This window comes from Mus caroli, chromosome 10 (genome assembly GCF_900094665.2).
Source record: "Mus caroli chromosome 10, CAROLI_EIJ_v1.1, whole genome shotgun sequence".
NCBI classification, from domain to species: domain Eukaryota; kingdom Metazoa; phylum Chordata; class Mammalia; order Rodentia; family Muridae; genus Mus; species Mus caroli.
Window position 1 is genome coordinate 27,182,731 of NC_034579.1, and position 21,929 is coordinate 27,204,659.

At 40.9% G+C, this 21,929-nt stretch overlaps 1 protein-coding gene across 6 annotated transcripts in view; it reads right to left on the reverse strand.

Moving 5' to 3' along the window:
- Tpd52l1 (TPD52 like 1) overlaps window positions 1–13,238 on the reverse strand; it is a 102,402-nt gene extending 89,164 nt beyond the window's left edge. For 4 of the 6 annotated variants that reach the window (XM_029482820.1, XM_021174186.2, XM_029482818.1 and 1 more), the window contains exon 1: window positions 12,998–13,238. In XM_029482820.1, the coding sequence (XP_029338680.1) occupies window positions 12,998–13,016 (19 nt within the window). In that variant the 5' untranslated portion in view covers window positions 13,017–13,238. The remainder of the gene's footprint in view (window positions 1–12,997) is intronic. The other 2 variants (XM_021174187.2, XM_029482819.1) reach the window with 1 other exon arrangement.
- Window positions 13,239–21,929: the final 8,691 nt, after the last annotated feature.

A 21,929-nucleotide genomic window follows, 5' to 3' on the forward strand; every position in this document is an offset into this window, starting at 1 on the left:
TTAATTAGATAGATGTCTGTGGCTCCTTGTAGAGAACACAACAAATAAAGGGTATAATAGATATTAGTGGAAGTTTTAATTAATTGCTTTAAAGATGGTATCAAGATATATTGCTCTAATAAGTCTTACAGGATACTCATATTCTGTCTAACGAGGGCTCCACAAGAATTTTGGGTTTAAATTCTGGTTTGACAAGCTGCCTCTTATAAGCAGGTATAGATAGAAGTGCGAATCAATTGTTTTCAAGATGGTATAATAAAGTCTGCAGGAGACTCATATTCTTTAATGTGGACTCCAAGGGAATTTGGGTTAAAATCCTGACATGACAAATTAGAAAGGTCTAAATAGGTTAAAATGTGTGTAATTTTGAGTATTGCTGTTGTGTTATTGTTCCTCTGGGACAGAAGGCAAGCTACAGATTTTCCTGGTTACCAGTTGAAGGATATGCTAATTTAAGGAAAGGGTTTGTCCTTGTATTTTTTGAAAAAGGTAATTAAGGTTGACACTTCCAGAGTCATATGGATCAGATTTGATAGAAGGAGACCCCCTGAAGAACTAGATTTCAGAGAATAAAACAAAAAGATTATTTGATGATATTGATGTTTTGTTTTGAGATTTATATATTACATAAATACACCCTTGGTGAATTTCATCATCAGACTTGCTGAACTGACCTGCCTGAACTCCTGATGTCTTGGGTTTTCATCCGGATCCAGTCAGGACACAGACATCCGAGACAATCATTGGTGTGGCCTTCTTAAGGCCAATGAATTCCCCCATTTTCCCTACCTTCCCTCCTCTCTTCAAAAATATCTCAATGCCCATATTCAGCTTGAAGAAGTTATGAAGAGTCTTTATCCCAGTTCCCTAGGCTTTGGGGCTGGGGGTGGTTATTATAGGTTGTGTTTGATAGTAAAAATTTTGAAGTGCAAGGCTTAGACCCAGACCTTCTATTGCTGTTATTAGAAACAGATCTGAGATGTTTAAGCCTGTGAGTTAAAGCCCAAATAGGAAATTCATGACTCTAAGATTGTTGTTAGGGTGTTTTCAGTTATTTTAGTCAGAAACGGCTGAGAGTAGGTAACAGAGAACAGACTAGATTACTTTACATAGATAGTTAGTTTTCAAAACCACCAGAAGTCCACAGAAGTGACATTTAATGTTATTTATTCACTTGTTGTTGCGACTAGTCTGCTCCTGACAGATTTCCCTGTCTTGGAGTCAAAGAAGAAACTGAGCATCTTTGTGTTACTCCAGTTGTGGCGAAACAGCCACTAAGCAAGAACTGCCTCATTTCATCTACAGATATATTACCGTCCAAAGAAAGGACACAATTACAGGCTAGGACAGCTTGATTTTGTGGAGGCAGAGTAGGCTAGTCCTTAGTATTCCTATTTCTCTAAGTCTGTCAGATGACCCTGGCCACTAGGCTGAAGACGGATGCTCCAACGTGTTGAAGTAAGGGACTGTCCAAGTGATCAGCGGTCTTTATACATTGACTAAGTTTTGGAAGCTGTGTTAGGCTTCCTATATATTTTCAGTTAATATCAGTCGTTCTTGGATTTCTAATGGGATTGGAAAACTACATAATCCCCCTAGTCAACCCAGGCTTTTTACTTTGAAAAGAACAGCTCTGGGAGAATGGTTTCCAGGTGGCATTCAATCTAAAGTCAAGCCATAGCCAGATGTAGAATTATGTCTTTTAAGTAAGGATAGATGACAGAGGTTCTGTTTAATTAACAAAGATTATGGACTGGGTATTAGGTCTCTTGTACTTTATAAATTACAAAACTGTAATAGTTATGTTCATTTATATCTAAAATAAAATAGTCTTTTAATTGGACAGAAAGTGGGAAGTGTTGTGGATAGCCCTGGGGCTAATTATATTTGATGTCAATTCCATTCTCCTGTGAGAGGCTACGAACAAGGAATGAGTCAGCACTCAGGTGATTTCCTCTAAACATTCTTTCCACCTTAATTTGTAAAATAAAGGAGAGCTGATTATTGGTCAGATAAAAGGGAAAGTGGAGCAGAAAGAGAGAAAAAAAAGGAGGTTTGAGAGAGAGAGAGAATGCAGAGGAGGAGGAAGAAGAAAAGTGGAGCAGAAGCACATGACTTGGAGAAACCACAAGTTCTAAGGGGTCTCTTAGATGGAGAAGATGATAGTGTAGTGGTAGATTTGCCCAATCTAGGCGCATAGCATGTATTCATATTAATTGTGTTGTGTTTTCATTGCCGGGGCATAATTGGGTTGGAGAGATTTACCGCAACATAGGACCAAGTGATTCTTATAAGAATAACATTTAATTGGGGCTGTCTTACAGGTCCAGAGATTTGGTCCATTATCATCAAGGTAGGAGCATGACAATATTCAGGCAAGCATGGTGCAGAAGGAGCTGAAAGTTCTACATCTTCATATGAAGGCTGCTAGCAGAATCCTGACTTTCAAGTAGCTACGATGAGGGTCTTAAAGCCCACACTCACCTACTCCAACAGGGCCATACTTTCTAATAGTGCCACTCCCTGGGCGAAGCATATACAAACCATCACAGGTACTAATTCTTTATTTCCAAATCAAATAGAAACCAAATTTGTAATTATTATAGGAGACTATTATGAAACATTGAATTCTGAGGACAGAACTAGAACAAAGCTCTGCCAAGGAAGACATCACTCAGTATCTGAGAAGACAAGTGTTGTTCTATCTGGGGCTTTAGGACTTCAGCTGAGGGGAATGGGTGACATGCTCTGTGCTAGTCCAGAGTCAGCAGAACAATGGCTCTGAGCTCTGTGTCTACCCACGGTCTGTGATACAGGTGCCTATTTTCATGTTACACATTCTTCAGTTGCTGCAATCAAGTAGATTGAATAGTGAGTATACTAAACATGGGATGAAGCTAGATATGAATGGGTTTTTACTTTCTCCTACTAGAAAAAGGTCATCAAAATCTCAATTTACATCTAAGATGTTGGATGATAAGATATAAAGGAGTAGTCCTTGATATAATTAATATTCTTGCTCAGATCTCTTAAGGAAGGAGATGAGCAACTTTATAAACAAGTGAATTCAAAATAGCATGTCTCTCACTCCTTTCAACCCTTGAATCTCTTCCAGTTGTTTGAAACAAACTTTGCAGGCAACATAAATATCCTAGAATGTCCTGAAATCCTTCAGCATTTAAAGAGAAACAACAGGGGGCAGCAACTATATTTTCCTCCTGGCCTGCCCTGTGAGGTCGGGGAAATTTTCTTCCTCTGATGTCATTATGTAGAAAGGAATTTGTTTTGGAAGCTGGAATGTTGAGAATTATACGGTATGGTGGTTATTATTTGTCTGTTTGTCTGCTTGTAGCTCCTACCGTTGCTGCTCTCGGTCCGTGTATGTGTAAAAGAAAAACTAAAAAAACAAACAAAAAAAAAAAACAAAAAAAAAAAAAAAAAAAAAAAACCCAGACTTTAAAACAGAGCTATCTGCAAGCACACCCTCTCACTCCCTTCATCTCAAAATTTCCTTTCCTTTCAAATGAATTGATTCTGCTTCTTAGATCCCCTGAGAAGATGCCCTTGCTATCAAATCCACAGGGGGAAAAAAAATTCTAACTGAAAGAAAACCCTATTTTGCAATTGCCCAGGAGTTGAAGAGGATCCCACATTTTAAATCTATGTCACAGAAAATGCAGTTTGTCTAGGGTATAAATAACCACCGGCATCTTTGGAGACAGGTCTGACGCTCTCACACATTTTCAGTATATTTTCTGGTTACAGTAAAGTACCAGTTTTGTCGCTTGCAAAAAAGAAACAGTTTGTTGATGACTAAGAGTATTGTTCATTTGTGGTTTTATTCTGGGAATTTTACTTCTTATATATCAAAGTGCAACATTTATATACTAAACACACTGTGAGAACCTCTTTACAATGTATTGTTATTGAAAGAAGGAAGCTTCCTTTTAGCTTCAGATTTATTCAGAAGCATCAAGATGTTTGTTGCCTTCCCCAGTACATCTGTAATAATTCTTTTTTGTATTTTAAATTTATATGAGTACACTATAGCTGTTTTCAGACATACCAGAAGAGGGCATCAGATCTCATTATGGATGGTTGTGAGCCACCATGTATTTACTGGGAATTGAACTCAGGACCTCTGGAAGAGCAGTCAGTACTCTTAGCCACTTAGCCATCTCTCCAGCCCCTGTAATAATTGTTAATTGAATGGATATATTTTAAGTAAATTACATTATACTTTGTAGGCATTTGATAGACTACAGCATGAAATGGCATGCTTGGAATCTCTACATTATACCTTCAGTTTTCCTGTGTTCTTAACTGTATCATAACTCAGTCAGTTTAGCAAGTGGCTTCCAAGAATAATTTTGAGAATTCCAAAACAGCTGTAATGGTGACCATCTGCATACATTGAGGTCTGTCTTTGAAAATACAGTGAATAGAGGAAGACTGCTGGGCTATACACACACAAATATGCACACATTCATTTAAGCACACACGAGAGAGAGAGAGAGAGAGAGAGAGAGAGAGAGAAAGAGAGAGAGAGAATTAAAAAACACTGACATTCTTAGATAAACAAATGGAACATTTAAACTATTTAAACTGACTATTCCTAGATCTAGTGGTAAAAATTCTGTACTATTTCTGTGAAGCACGTACTGGGTGATTTAACAGAATTTTTCATTGGGCAATAAGCTGATAACCTCAGCCATATTAGGAAGAATACTCTCAGAGGTCTCAGGGATACCAAATTACCTTTAGATTCTATGACCTAGGCCCTAAACAGATACAGAATGAATAGCGCAATTAACTTCTGCCCTTCAAAAGCTCTCTGAGTGTACGGACTACAAAGTGAGTTCACTATTGCAAGTTGATGCGCTGGCTGACTGTTCCACATGCCAACATGAGGGGATGGTTCAGAAAGTCACTAAAACCTCCGGTATAGACTCAAGCTGATTTCAAATCCAGGCTCTGACATTTTTAATTTAAATTCAAAAATGTTTTGAGAATTTCATACATTGTGACTGTATCTAAACCATTTGTACATCTCCCCCTTCCCACTCCTTTCCTGTCTGTCTTTCACAGCCTTTCAAAATTTTTGCATTATATATATATATATATATATATATATATTCTACTGAGAGCTCATCTCTAGAGGAAAACTGATTCTCAGCCTCTCAACATCCATTGATTTCCTGTATTTCTTCAGCTAGGAGTAGGGCCCTGTGAAATTTCTTCATCCACATTGGCACACTCCAACACTTCTAAGTTTCTTGAGATGAGGACAGTTAAGGAACCATCCTGTAATTCTATATCCTTACCTAGAAAATGAAAGCAGTATTACCATCCCTGTAAGTTGAATATGCTTTTTGTTGAGATTTGGTCTGTTGCTATATATTTTAATATTAAATGCAGGCCCCCAAGACCAAGTTGCTTCAGAGATGAGTCTGCCACATAGACTCAAGTGATGCTATGTAACCTTGCTCCCAAGTTATTTCTGATTGGTGACTAAAGATGCCTACAGCCTATTGCTGGGCAGAATTGAGATAGGCTTGTTGTTACAGGCCTTGATTTCAGAGTAGACCATGAGGAAAAAAAAGAAGGTGGAAAGAGAAGAAAGATGCCATGAGTTAGGAGTCAAGAAAGCATGGCCAAAGAGTTGGAGTTAAGAGCAGCTCAGATTAGACATAGTAAGTAAAACTCGGGGTTATTGATAAGAAAGCAGATTCTAATAGCATAGTGGGTAGATATCTGTCCAGCATTAGTGCTAATTAAGGTTTATTGTAAATAATAAAAGTTGTGTATCTTTTATCCAGGAACTGAATGATCAAAGACAGGATAGAAGCCTCAGATTGAGATTAAATATTTTCTACAATGTTTTAATAACACAATGGCTCATCTTCAGTGTGTACATTGCAGAACTGGGCATAACAAGTCTAAAATATTATTAGCTTCAGTGTGAATTAGTTCTAAAAATTCCATTGGGATGGAAATAAGCTATCTTTTTGCTCTATGAACTATTACTCATGATGATGAATTCTTAACTCTGCTACCTCTCATTTCTATAAGCTTTGGAGCCTGCTTGAATCCATACTGAGAGACAGTGGCGTGCCCTAGGAAAGCACATGTTCAGCAGAACTGGAATTAATTTTGTCTTTTTTACTTCATTTCTGACCTCAGTTTTCCTGTATGTAAATGAGTTAAAAGTAAATATCCCTACCTTACAGTGCTACTACACATTTCCATAAAATACTGAATGCATAGTCAGGTCTTGGCATGGGAGGGAGGCAACAACGAACATTTACACAGTGCTTACCACGTACAGAGCACCACTCAAACGCCTCGTATAAGTTAACTCACTGAAGCTTCGTCAGATCCCTAGCACGTTAGACCTATTATATTTAGTCCACATGTGAAGAAACTGAGGCCAAGAGAAACCAGTACCTCACCAGAATTAGCTGAATTTTAAGCTTAGGGTGGTAGAATTAAAATTTGGACAGGTTTTCTTGATTCCAGGATCATAACCACTACAAATGCCCCAATGCCTACTGGAGCCAAGGGTTTGCCATATGTGTTATTACTAGCACGATCAATACATATTTTATGGAATATTTACTTAACCAAATTAATATTTTTTCTGTTTAAATGAGCAAGTTTCTACTTTATTTTTTTAATTGGATATTTTATTTGTTTACATTTCAAATGTTATCCTCTTTCCCAGTTTCCCCTCTGCAAACCCCCTCTCCCATACACCCTTTACCCTGCTTCTATGAGGGTGCTCTCCTACCTACCCACCTGCCCCCACCTCACTGCCCTAGCATTCCTCTACACTGGGGCATCAAGCCTTCACAGGACCAAGGGCTTCCACTCCCATTGATGCCAGATAAGGCCCCTGCAGCTCCTTAGTCCTTCCCCTAACTCCTCCATTGGGGTCCCTGTGCTCAGTCTGATGGTTGGCTGCGAGCATCTGCATCTCTATTGGACAGGATCTGGCCAAGCTTCTCATAACCAAATCAATATTTTCTGAAATGCTTATTATCATTAGCTGCTATAGAATGCTTAGCTTATCTGCCAAAATGAACTCTCTGTTTATAGGGTTTTTTTGAAGAAATTTGTAAGTGTTTATTCAGAATATTAAGAAACTAAGTAAATGTTATGGAGAACAATTTAAGATGGGTTGCATCTGTCTACAGGATCTGTATTATCATGTTCTGATGAATTGTGTTTGAATTGCAACAAGAATATACAATATGACCATATACATATATGAGATGGTTTAGCAGTAAAAGTACTTGCTACCAGGCCTGGTGAACTGAGTTGGATGTCTAGAATCTACATAGTAGGAGTACTAATTCCCAGAGATTGTCTTCTGACCTCCACAGGCATACTGTACAGTATATGCACCCCCCAACAGTAAATAATTAAATTTATTTACAAAATTTAACAGTTAAATTCCATTGTTCTAAACTTACAATTTTATTGCCTGAAATGAAAGTTTTGAATAAAAAGTTAAATTTCTCCTAATAAAATCTAATCATATAGACGCCTTTTGTTATTTATCAGGGAAGGAAGAAATCACTCTATAATAAAATGGCACAGTTGTTTACAAAGCAAATCCTCACGCATTGGGGAACTAGATCATTGACTACTGGATAAAGGTTCTTGCCAGCAAGTCTCATGACCTGAATTCAGCCCCTGGGGATCACATGGTCAAAGGAGTGAACCAGCTCCTGAAAGCTGTCCTCTGACTGATACATGCACTCACACACACATAAGATAAATGAATGCTATAAAAAAGTTTTTACTCACGTTCTGTACAGTAAAAACTATACAACTGTGTATATGTCACAGATCATCATCATTCCTGGACTCATTTTTTGTTCATATCCTTCTTTATTTCCTTTCATTCGTTTCTAATTTATACTGACCCATTGTGTTTTATCTATATCCATATAAACTGTTGTTGTAAGTCCTTCCTGACACAAGAGTCTTGAGTAAGTCAATAAAACACTGTTGTCTTAATAGGATTTGGAAACAGGTAGGAATGATCCAGTATTTATTATTTCATGTCATTCATGGACTTTTAGCATTCTCCTGGGTTAAGTGTTCAACTGAAACTGTAGTAGACCGAATAATTCTAAACTCAAAAACCTGCAAATATTAATGAATATGAAAAGTTATCATTACAAATGTGGCTAATTTGAGGCTCTTGAGCTGTGTAATTTAGCCAGGTTTAGCCAGGTGAGCCCTTACTGCCAGTGCAAATTTTTATAAGAAACAGGCAGAGACCACAGTTAGAATGGGGGACATGCTGCACCTGTGTCCTCAGAAGCAGAGATCGGTATCTCTACCAGACAAGACTTCTTCGGACACCTGAAGCCAGCAGAGGTAAGGCACGGATTCACAAACATGCCCTGTTGACTCAGTCACTATGTCTCTCTGGTCTATAGAATTGTATTGGCTTCAGCTGCAATGTTTGCAGCAATTTGTAAGCCATAGGAAGCTAAAGCCACTAGTAATTTGATATGCAAAGGTTAAACAACAGCAAGGTTTTCCTTTTAGCAAAAACAAAAACACCCAAAACAAACAAATAAAAAATAACAGTAAATAACAAAAGACAAAAGCAAACATAAAACACCCTGAGAAACATAACAATGAGTTTATTTTAATTACGAGAAATAAAACATCAAAAAACAGTTGACTGGGATCAGGAACTTTCATTTTTAAATGGCTGCTGCATATTTCAGGAGCATGCTACATTCCTAACCAAATTGCTTACTGCAGGTGTTTCTCAATTTAAGTAAGAAGTTATGCATATATATATATATATATATACACACATATATATATACATATATATATATACACACATATATATACATATATATACACACATATATATATACATATATATATCATAAACTGAAAATGCTATAGCATGAGAAGAGTCTGAAGCAATTTTAACTATTAAACATCAGAGCTTAGCACCATTGCTCCTTTAGTTAGGTCATTGCTCAGCTGTTTCACATATCACCAAGTGGTTGACTAGAAACTGTAGCTGGCTGCCATAATCTAGCATCAAAATACTTTGGGCCAGTTAGCACTCCTTGCTATGACAAAATACTTGAGGAAACGACTTGCTGCATGAAAATATTATTCAGGTTTGTGGTTTCCATAACTTTGGCCCAGCTTACTCTGTTGCTGTTGGGCTGTAATGGGCAGTTTCAGCAGTTTCAGCTCTAACCACAGCTAGAGCTCCTGTGGAACATAGTTGCTTCCTTCATTGCAAGCAGTAAACAGAGCAGGATCCTATTCAATGGCAAAGTCTCAAGGACCCATGTCCTTATCTGGGTCCCACTTCCCACCCACTCCCAGTACTGTCATCAAATTACAAAACCATCCACAGATTAACACTTTGATAAGGGTCCAGTCCTCAGGACTGAACCACCTCTCAAATGATTGCAGTCACCATAGAGAAATGAAGCATTCCATATACAAGACTACAGGGAGATAATTCATAACAAAACCATAATAAATACTATACTGAATCACAAGTCTGAGAAAAAAATTAAACTTGTGATACAGTACTGAATGCCCATCTCTTTCACACTATTGTAAGATTGAAACCCCTTCACCAGGAACATGTGAAGGACAACTTCTCCGGGCCAACGAAAAGCAGCTAGCAGTGCTGGCCTCCTGTGGGTTGAAAACTCCACAGTGCTGTTTAAGAGCCCCTTCTCACAAACTCACCCACTCATAATCCCCCTGTCCCCATCCTGCCAAACTCCTTAGGGTGTCTTCTTGTTTTGCTGGAAATAATTTAGTATTTTCACAAAGCAAATGAAAGCGTTTGGAGAATTTCACTTTCGGGAGGCCTTTCAAAGACCTGCTTCTGCATTTCTGAGCTACTTGGATAACCCATATCTAAGCCCCGTAGTGCAACAAGGGGCCTCTAGTAACAAGATGCAGGCCTAATCTTGTACACATTTGGTTTCCTTTAGATTTAGAGGCAGAAAGAGAGGAGATAGAGAACCATCTCCAGTTCAGAAAACTGTAAAGTAAACCACAGGTAGAAGCTTACACCTTGGACATCACAGGACTATTTTAGAATCTAAGAGCAAATGCCCATTTAGGGTTCAATCCAGTTCCATCCAGCCGTGAGGGCACAGGGGAGAGTGTTGCAGGGCAGCTGGAGAGGCAGTTAAGACTTTTTATCTTTCCAGTTAAGAGTTTTATCTTTCCAGGGTCTGAGTGGGATGGGCGCTCACAGTACCAACTTAGCTACTCAATGTCTGTTTATCCATAAACAGAATCTAGCTTCTGTCTCATCTCCTCTGCAAAATGGAAAAGACAGCTTAACTTACCTCCTTGGGCACTACCATGATGTCCATCAATTCATATAAAGCATTGAGAATAGAGACAGAGAGAAAATAAACAGACTAAGCTACTTTGACTATTGATAACGGTCCTAAAGTCTATGATTCTCTCATTGTAGTATGCAACTCACTCTCCTGTCAGTAACATGTGGTGGTTTTACATCTTAGTTGATAAAGTAAGTGCCACATTAATAAAACCATCTCATCCTCTGCTGTGCATTTCATGAAATAGAAATCAAGTCTGGTTTTGCTGTCCCTAATGCTCTGTCTAGAAGACGAAAGCACTCAAATATTTGCTCAAAGATAAAGCAAGCTAGATACATGGGTTTTTAGTCTTCAGGAGCCTTTAGAATTCAGGTGGGTGCTTTTTAGCTATTATAATTCTTTTCCTACCTCAGTGGATAATAGAATTATGTGGCTAGCTTTCAAGTATTCTCATGCTCAGGCCCCAGAGATTCCAAAATGACGGCTATGGGATCAGCCCAGTCCACTTAACTCCATATCCATGGGGGTCTTCAAACTTGGACATAATTAAGTACAGATAAATAATACTTGAAAAAAAACTATCTGAATGTGTACCGACTTTTCTCCATTGTCATTATTTTCTTTAAAAATACAATATAATTATTCTCATGACAGTTTAATAAATGATCCAAAGACTATTGAAAGTGTACTGGATATGTATAAGAGGTCCTAGGCAGATATACAACACACTTGAGATCCTTGGGTTTTGATATATTTTTTCAAGTAAGTAGTGTGTGTGTGTGTGTGTGTGTGTGTGTGTGTTACCCAAAGAGACCAGAAGAGGACATCCAATCCACTAGAGCTGGAATTACTGGCAGTTGTGTAGAAGACCAAACTTAGGTCCTTTGCAAGAGCTGTACAGGCTCTTAAGCACTGAGCTCTCTCTCCAGCAAAGATTTTGGTGTCTTTTTAAGGGTCCTGGTGTCAATTCTCTATCAATACTTAGAAATAACTGCATCTAGTCTGAAAGTCAGGTCAGAAAACTCCAGTGTTGTCAGTATCTGCTTCAGTTCAGACACAAAGGCATCTGCTGGACCTCTACTTTTGAATCTGACCAGCAACCAAGGCTCTCTGCTTGCTGAAGGTCAGCAGGAACTCCCCCTGAGGGCCATCTGTAAGCTTTTGTTACATGTAGATTTTCTCAAAGAACTCTGCTCTATCAATTTAGCCACACACACACTCCTCATCTTCAGTATCCGGGCAGTTTCCTCATCCTCCACAGACTCCCTCTCGCCTCCAATCCATGTTTGACCACGTGGCCTGCCTCAATGAAGAATTTTCTTAGTCCAGAAGGGTTTTGCAGAATCCCTCTTAGGAAGTCTTCCTAATGCTTCTCTGAGTGACCCTGCATCCACTGACCCCCACACTGCCCACACATCTATCTAGACTTGTTCACGATTTGGGTTTTGGGGGTTGAGCCTAACTCCAGGGTCTGGGACTGCTTAGTTAATTGCACTCTCCTTTCCTATTAAGCTGCAGCTTCCAGGCGGGACCTTGGCTGATGCGACCAAAGAGAAGTACGGTTCATGTTGTTCAGACTATTGTGATCCTGGCAGCAAACCAACTGAGTGACTCTAGTCCTACACACTGCCCAAACTGCCCTCATTCGAGCTGCTTTTGCCCCTAGAACGAATGAGGTCGTGAATCTTCTTCATTTGAAGAAGAAGAAAAAAAGCATTATGTATTTAAAAAGGCACCACAAAATTCCTCAGTGCGAAGAAAGATGGTCATGATGGCATTAATGCAACCCATTCCTTCTGAGTGCTGCTTCCAAAGTGAATTTCCTAGAGCTTTCGTCCTCCCTGTCCCTCACTCCACATAAGACCATCTCTGATCCTTTCTAAGATCCCTTTACTCTTATTCTTGAATGATCCTAGAATTCTCTGGATTCCTCCAGCGGACACCCTGAGCACGGAGAGCAGGTGACCAACCCTCAATTAAGGCAGGCACTGGGTGCGGCTTGGGGGGTGAGGTGGGGTGGGGTGGGAGAGCGACTCTTCCCAGAACACGGAAAAACTGGGATAGGGTTATCAATCTGGATGTCGGGGGCGGGGTTGGGGGTTGGGGGAAATGTGAAGCTCTCTTGCCTTTGAAGGCCAATCCTCCCACGCTGCAGCCCTCGAATAGCAGGGACACTGAGTCTCCACAAAACCGCCACCTCTCGGGTCCGCGTCACCCCCGCCCGCATTTGTGAACTGCAGGAGGTGAGCCCCAAGGCCGGAGTCCAGAGGATCCGGCTCTCCTCACGCCTCCCCGGGGAGAACAGCGCAGGCATCCGAAGCCTGCACAACAGGTCCTTTGAACACCTTCCAGGATGAGGAAGTATGGCCCACTGACTGCTGGAAGGGATAGTGCAAACAAGGACACAATCCCTGCAGACCCGCTACTCTGTTTTCAGTCCTCAGCTCTTCCCTGGTCCCCAGCCCCACCGCAAAATCTGAGTTAGGCAAAGGATCCCGAAGGCGCGCGTAGGCGCAGAGTTCCGTCTGCGTAGGATGTCCCTGTCTGTCCCGGAGTAAAGTTAGGTACTGAAGGAAGATAGTCTCTCTGTACGTCTGAGGACCAGACCTCGGGGACGACCGGCGACCACCCACCTTGTGCCTGCGCCTCCATGGTGTTCGGCTTGGAGCTGAGCACGGCGGGGAACACGCGGACTCCTCGCAGAGCAGCAGACGGTAGCGGTTCCCGAGCTCGGAAGACAGCTAGCCCCGCCGCCCGTGCCCTCTCCGGGCGCGCGTGTCGCGAGCATTCGTGGAGGGGGCGGGGGACTGCCGGCGGCCACCACTGGCCGCTGCTGGTTACCTCCGCCCCTTCCAATCCACCTAGGCTACACAGAGCAACCGAGAACGCCAGGTCGGGCGCCACCTGCGGGCCGCTCTGCGCACCCAGTGGGAGGCTTCCCCTCCAGCACACAAACGCCCAGACAACCAACAACATAGCCCAGAAGCCTACAACACAAGAGACAAATGCCTTGGCAGGAAGGAGATAGGGAGCCTAGGGGTACAATGCTGAGCCATTGGTCCTGGTGGAGACAGTCGGGTTAGGTTCCTGGGCGCCCCAGTACCATATTTTTTTTTGTCAACTGACCATTATATAACTTTGTTTTATATGCCCGTTTATAGAACCCTTTCTTAATGTAATTGGCTCATTTAACATTGAGCATACAGTGCTCGGACCAAAACACAGTTTATTAAGGTTATGTAATGTGTATACTTCCTCTATAAAGTTCATTACACTATATTGCATTTAGGGAGTTGGGCATGAATCTAGTTTGAAACGAAACTAGACAGTGCTGGCGTGGGGGTAGGGGCTGCAATATTTTGAGATTTTTGTTTACTCCAAAGGGCAGAAGAAAAGCTGAGTTTGGTGTTACAAGCAAATCCGAGTGAAAAGTGACATAGGAACATGGAGCCTAAGACACATTAATAGGACATGTGCCTTGTTATCCCGAGCCTGTAGGCTGTGCCACTGGATTGGTGTAGGAGTCCTTTTCGGAGAAGACTAAAACTTCAGTCCTGTGACAAGGCTTGTCTGCTGGTGTAACTGGAAAGCCAACAGTATGAATGGGCGCTCACACGTCACCCCCGCCAGTCTCTACGTACTTCCTTTTCCTCAGCATCTCACAAACTTCATGAAACACAGTCTAGCATTTTCTTAAGCTTGGTGTTACATAATTTGCATTTTTGTGTGAAAGGGTGTCATTCTCTTTCTCTATAAAATAGATGGGGGAGTCTGGTGAGATTGAAGGTGTTTATTATATTAAATCTCCTGTAATTTCTGCCAAAGAGCCTCAAGTAGATTTACAGCTCAGGATAGATAGCGATTAATCAATCAAAAAGTCATATTTTCACCACATCCAAGTTACTCTCAAAGTTACAGGCTAAAATACAAAAATGGGTGTCCTTTCCCTTGAAAGAAAGAATACTGGTGGTTTTGTGGCATGTACACAAACATGTCAGTGGTTTGGGTTAGGTGGTTTGTCTATTTGTTTTTCTCAGTTTTGTGTTGAAGATCTCATAGGTATGTAATCATTTTCATGATATTTACCCTATAATGACTTTTAGTGAAAGTTACCAGGCAGGTACAAAGTGGCTACTGGATGATGAAATCACTTTTAGAGTCTATTCAGGTTTTCTGGTCTTCTTAATCCTAGAAATTAAACACCAAGTCACAACAGTTGGCTCTCAGCTGTTAAAAGCTAAAAATAGCTCCTGACTTTTCGACTTAGGCCACCTACTTTCATCTGGCTCATTTCTGATTGTTAAAATTTTAAGCTACTGCCCCTTTAACATTTTGACCATTTTTTTTTTTATATAATCATAAGACTTGGACATTCTTTCTTTGCCATAGGGATTTGGCTAGATTCCAAGGCTATAAGTGAAGGACACAAGTCTCCCTTTCAAGGGGTTCATGATCTATTGAATAGGAAGGATAAACAGATCCTTCATGAGTCAGCGAAGGTACTGAGAGCTGTGCAAGGCAAAGTCAGAATACCTGAGTTCACCACCAAAGACCCCTCAAGTCAGACCCTGGTGAGGAAATTTGTTTTATGTCATCTAAATCTTGAAGGATGACAAAGTAGCTAGGCATGTATCCACTACTTTTTACTGTCACTGTAGTCAGATACCAGACATGAAGCGACTTAGGGGAGAAGAGCCCAATTTTGTCTCAAGGTATGAGGGGTCACAGTGGGTGGTGGCAGAGACAGTATGCCAGTGGTTGTGTATATGGCTGTATCAGGAAAGTTTGAGGTTGCTTGCTTACACTTCAGCAGACTAGGAAGAGAGGAGAGGGACTGGGTGGAAGGAAGGAGAAAGAGGAAGAGAGAGGGGAAAAGAGGAAGAAAAAGACAGAGAAGGAGGGAGGAAAGAAAACAAAGACAGAGAGGGAAGAATGGGAGAGGGAAAGGAGGAAAGGAGAAGGGGAGGGGAGGGAAGAAAACAGAAAGGAAGAGAGGGAGTGGAGGAGAGGGAGAATGAGGAAAGGAGAAAGAGAGAAGGAGAGACAGACAGACAGACAGACAGATAGATGTGGCTTGGCTGTACTCCACAAGACCTCCCTTCCTCATTCCTTTCCTGCAGTGTGAGCTTGTCCTCTCAAATCAGCCATATTAGCTAGAGACTAAGAGTTCAGACACATGAAATTCTGTTTTTTTTTTAAAAAAGATTTCTTTATTTTATGAATATGAGTACAGTGTTGCTGTCTTCATACACACACCAGAAAAGGGCATCAGATCCTATTACAGATGTTGGTGAGCCACCATGTAGTGCTCGTAACCATTGAGTTTTATCTTCAAACCAAAGCACAGCCATGCTGTGGCTTAGCTGAGAGAACGTGATTCCAGGCAATGCCTAAGAGGCTCACAGATGTAATCCTTCCTTTTCCTTTTCACGTGCAATAATGGAATCCTTCTTGAAAGTTTAAGCAAACAAGTCTTTTTAGTGGCCATACCTGGAACACAACCCACAGACATGAGATTGAGTCAATGAATTCTTGCCCTCTCTGTGAGGCTCATTCTGAAGAGGTGATGGTGTAGTGGATAACATCTATAGCCAAGAGAAGGTGAGCTGGCCTGAAGAAGCTCTAGACCTTCGATAATGCACAGTGCCAAAGGTGCTCATGAGATGTGGGCAGTGAATACAAATAAGATGAAAGACTGGAAAGGACTAGCAAACAAAACAAAAACTGTTGCTCTTCCTCACGATCCTAGCTAGATGCAGAACTCAAACTTTGGTGTACCCACTCTGAAAACTGCCAGCTGTACAGCTAAGGTAAGTTTCTTAGTCTGGTGGTACCTAGCTTTCTCAATTTTGTGGTATTCACTGATGTGTTTGTTCTCATCCTCCTGGCCCATTCGCATTGGCTCCCAGTGTGCTGAACATAAGGACCAAATGAGAGGCTTTGTGTCATTTCTGCCACTATGCTCATATTACAGATAATCTAATTTAATTTATACTTTGAAAGCTATCTAGGTAATATTGATATTCTCCTAAGACTGAGAATGGCTGTTAGCTATTATCCACAGCAAAGATGAAAGGCACTGATTCTCCAGCTTAAATTAAAAAGTAGTCATTCAGGTAGATAGATGTAGGGAGAGAGGAATGTGAGAAGAGCAAGTATTTATACCCCTAAATGCAGAAGAATTGGACAGGGCATAGAAACTGGAGGAGGCAGAGATTCAAGAAGAAGCAGAAATGAGTCTGTCTGTGTGTCCCACCATCTGTCCTAGAGAAGGCTTGGACCTGACAGTACTTTTTTTTTTTTTAAATATATTTTTTATTAGGTATTTTCCTCATTTACATTTCCAATGCTATCCCAAAAGTCCCCCATACCCTCCCCCACACTCCCCTACCCATCCACTCCCACTTTTTGGCCCTGGCATTCCCCTGTCCTGGGGCATATAAAGTTTGCAAGTCCAATGGGCCTCTCTTTCCAGTGATGGCCGACTAGGCCATCTTTTGATACATATGCAGCTAGAGTCAAGAGCTCCAGGGTACTGGTTAGTTCATAATGTTGTTTCACCTATAGGGTTGCAGATCCCTTTAGCTCCTTAGGTACTTTCTCTAGCTCCTCCATTGGGGGCCCTGAGATCCATCCACTAGCTGACTGTGAGCATCTACTTCTGTGTTTGCTAGGCCCTGGCCTAGTCTCACAAGAAACAGCTATATCTGGGTTCTTTCAGCAAAATCTTGCTAGTGTATGCAATGGTGTCAGCGTTTGGAAGCTGATTATGGGATGGATCCCCGGATATGGCAGTCTCTAGATGGTCCATGCTTTCATCATAGTTCCAAACTTTGTCTCTGTAACTCCTTCCATGGGTGTTTTGTTCCCAATTCTAAGAAGGGGCAAAGTGTCCACACTTTGGTCTTCGTTCTTCTTGAGTTTCATGCGTTTAGCAAATTGTATCTTATATCTTGGCTATCCTAAGTTTCTGGGCTAATATCCACTTATCAGTGAGTGCATATTATGTAAGTTCCTTTGTGATTGGGTTACCTCACTCAGGATGATGCCCTCCAGGTCCATCCATTTGGCTAGGAATTTCATAAATTCATTCTTTTTAATAGCTGAGTAGTACTCCATTGTGTAAATGTACCACATTTTTCTGTATCCATTCCTCTGTTGAGGGGCATCTGGGTTCTTTCCAGCTTCTGGCTATTATAAATAAGGCTGCAATGAACATAGTGGAGCATGTGTCCTTCTTACCGGTAGGAAAATCTTCTGGATATATGCCCAGGAGAGGTATTGCGGGATCCTTGGTAGTACTATGTCCAATTTTCTGAGGAACCGCCAGACTGATTTCCAGAGTGGTTGTACAAGTTTGCAATCCCACCAACAATGGAGGAGTGTTCCTCTTTCTCCACATCCTCACCAGCATCTGCTGTGACCTGAATTTTTGATCTTAGCCATTCTGACTGGTGTGAGGTGGAACCTCAGGGTTGTTTTGATTTGCATTTCCCTGATGATTAAGGATGTTGAACATTTTTTCAGGACCTGACAGTTCTATTGCAGGCTTTCACTCCATTTTTAGTCATGGACAGAGTGTTTGTGTGTGTGTATGTGTGATGTATTTGTGTATCTATACATTTTCAAACCTTTTAAGCAGTGTGAAAAAACAACTGGGACTTTCCTTGAGCACCATTTGGGGTGTGAAGTTAGAGGGAGAGAGACCCTGCTAGAAGCCAAGGACACCCCGAGGGGGCTGGTGAAAAGTGGCTGGAGAGCCACAGAATATCTCAGGGAGACAAGAGATGCTGTACAAAGGAAAAGGTAATTAGTGTCTAGATTGCTTTACCTCCCTGCCTTGTGCTGTACTGGGAAGGGCAAAAGGAATTGGGGAGAGATCACATGAATTCCTGAGGAGGGGCCATCATTGTTTTGTTATTATTATTTTTTTTTCTATTCCTGAAAATCTTCCAGTTCTGGGAAGGATGAAATTAGAAGTTGATCTACACAGTTATTTGTGGAAGCCATGGAAGATGTAGCCTTGGCTCTGCTAGGACCACCAAAATAGAAAACCAAGAGGAGAAATAAACACCAGCTGAGTAGAGCAAAGGCTATGAGCTTAGGGCCCACCAGGGTGAGTAAATAGGCTTTATCAGTATCATTATGCCAAACATGGATCTGCTTGGGGCTTCCCTTCCTTCCATGCCCACCCTGTCCATATGGCCAAAAAGAGCTGTTGTTACCTAGAAGAAAGACCTGAAAATCAAATTATCTTTTACTTCATGACCCTCTAACATATACACACAAGCACACACACACACACACACACACATACATACACACACACACACACACACACACACAGAGAGAAAGAGAGAGAGAGAGAGAGAGAGAGAGAGAGAATATTTTCTGTAAGACCCTAGAGAGATTCGCTTTGAGATAGACACCTAAATCATGTAAAAGATACCCCAACATAAATGTAATGGCCCTAAACTGCAATGTTAGATTGTACAATGAGTCTGTACCAACTACCTAAAAGGCAAGCACTATTGAGCAATTGAGAGAATTATTATCACAGAAACACAATCATTTCATGATATCTATCTCTCACAAAACTGAGTCCTTAACCAAGTACTTTATATAAAATGTTTTACCCAACCCTCAGTGAGTGAATCAGTCTTGTTTTTCTCTAAATCGCAGAAGTATCTCTAGACATATTCACTAATCCATAAAGTATACATACATGTCCAGACAATTCAGAGAATAAAGCATTTCCTTGCTCAATAAAGCAAGAGTATTTAATTGTACTCTCAGGATCATAAATACCAATGGTTTAACCACTAAGACTTTACACAATATAATCACTTTTAAAGTAATGTCTTAGTTAGGTTTTTACTGCTGTGAACAGACACCATGACCAAGTAACTCTTAAAAGAACAACATTTAATTGGGACTACCTTACAGGTTCAGTGGTTCAGTCCATTATCATTAAGGCAGGCATCCAGGCAGGCATGGCTCAGGAGGAACTGAGAGTTCTACATCTTAATCTGAAGGATGCTAGAATACTCGTTTCCTGCTACATCCACTCCAGTAATGACTCGCTTGGCAGGCCTAAAAGCCTAGAAGCAGTCCTGAGGCAAAGAGTTTCACGGAAACTTAGCCTCATGGAACCTTGGCATTCCCATAGCTAGAATGTCCCAGATTTGTCCTGCGATATTGTGGAGGGTCTTGCATGCTTTCTTACAGTATTTTACTTGATAAGAGTTAGAAATCTCAGGGCAGGCTTAGCAAAAGTATACCTAGAATATTCATTACATCCAGGTATAGCAGACTATATTGTATATTGAAGAAAGTTGGTGAATTCTTCTGACAAATGGAAATTCCCAACAGATACTTAAAAGAACAGCCAAGTTACTCTCATATGCAAGTATTTACCAAGGCCTAGGAAAAAGGGGGGTTGTGGTATTGCATTATTCATGATAAGGTCTGCTAGAGCAGAACCCCCTGATGCTAGCTTTCACAAGGCTGAATGGAGTAGCATAAATTGTGACTAGGGTGTGAAATCCTTACCTGACATTAGCTGATTCTAGGCAGGACTGTTTTATTTTTACTGTAAACATTAACTGGTTCCTGTCAGCCCTTTGTAGGCATTCCTCTGTTTTGTGCCAGATACTTCAATGTACCTTGCCTGCTGTGACACCCTACTCCTTTATTTTCTGTATTATATAAGACTGGTGTTCGCTTTGTGAAAAATTACATCCAGATACAGCACTCCCTTGTGTCTGTGTCCATTTGTTATTTCTCAACAACTCCATGCCCACATGCTGAAAACCCTAATTTCCGACAGGGGGACAACTGAGCTGGGTCCCTGGCAGTTTTCAGACAGTATTAAAGCCCACACTCACAATGACACACCTATTCCAACAGGGCCACACCTTCTAATTGTGCCACTCTCTTGGCTGAGCATATACAAACCATCACAACTGAAGTCTGTTAAAAAAAAAAAAGAAAAAGAAAACATAAATGCAGTCTTTAAAATACATTGGCTTTTAAAAGTTTTAATGTGTGCACCTCACACAATAATACTGGGAGACTTCAACAACCCACTTTCCTCATTGGACAGATCCTGGAAACAGAAACTAAACAGACACAGTGAAACTAACAAAAGTTATAAAACAAATGGATTTAACAGATATCTATAGAACATTTTATCCTAAAACAAAAGGCTATACCTTCTTCTCAGCACCTCATGGTACCTTCTCCAAAACTGACTATGTAATCGGTCACAAAACAGGCCTCAACAAATATAAAAATATTAAAATAACCCCATGAATCCTATCAGATCACCACGGAATAAGGCTGATCTTCAATAACAACATAAATAATAGAAAGCCCACATACATATGGAAGTTGAACAACACTCTCCTCAATGATAACTTGGTCAATGAAGAAATAATGAAAGAAATTAAAGGCTTTTTAGAGTTTAATGAAAATGAAGCCACAATATACTAAACTTATGGGACACAATGAAATCAGTTCTAAGAGGAAAACTCATAGCTCTGAGTGCCTCCAAAAAGAAATTGGAGAGAGCATACACCAGCAGCTTGGCAGCACACCTGAAAGCTCTAGAACAAAAAGAAACAAATATATCCAAGAGGAGTACAAGGCAGGAAATAATCGAACTCAGGGCTGAAATCAACCAAGTAGAAACAAAAAGAACTATACTGTTGGGAGCTATTAAGACAACACTATTGTCCTGATCTCTGAATTGGGCCTCTTCCCCCCCACCCCCCGAGAAGAAAAGAGGGTCAAAAGCGGGCCACCGACACACTGCTCTGAGAACAACCACAGATTGTTCCAGCCCCAAGTCAGCGCTGGATGTCCTGACCTCAAGATGTACCCTGATACCGCCAAGATCCTGCTTCCCCTTGTAGTCACCAAAAGAAAAATTTCTGCTGCCCCATCCCTCCTGCTGAGAAGTACTTCCTCTTTTTCCAATGCTCCATCCCTCCTGCTGAGGTGCATTTCCGATGCCCCATTCCTCCTGCTGAGAAGTACTTCCTCTTTTGCTTGTGCATTTAAACCTTGAGCCTTGCTAATACAGTGGGACCTTGATGCTACTCAGACTGCTTCCCTGTGTCGTTCATTGCACAAGGTTCTCGTCTATCTCTACCCCCCATTTGGTTCTTAGGAGAAGGTCCCCTTGAGACCCTGGAATAACTGAACCTGCTGGATGGATCACTATACAAAGAATCAACCAAACCAGGAGCTGGTTTTTTGAGAAAATCAACACGATAGATAAACCCTTAGTGAGACTAACTAGAGGGCACAGGAACAGTATCATAATTAAGAAAAGTAGAAATGAAATGGAAGACATAACAACAGAATTTGAGGAAATCCAAAGCATCATCAGAATCTACTACAAAAGCCTATACTTAACAAAACTGGAAGCCTGGATGAAATGGACAATTTTCTAGACAGATACCAGGTACCAAAGTTAAATCAGGATGATATTAACAGTTTAAGCAGTCCCATATCCCCTAAAGAAATAGAAATAGTCATTAATAGTCTCCCAACCAAAAA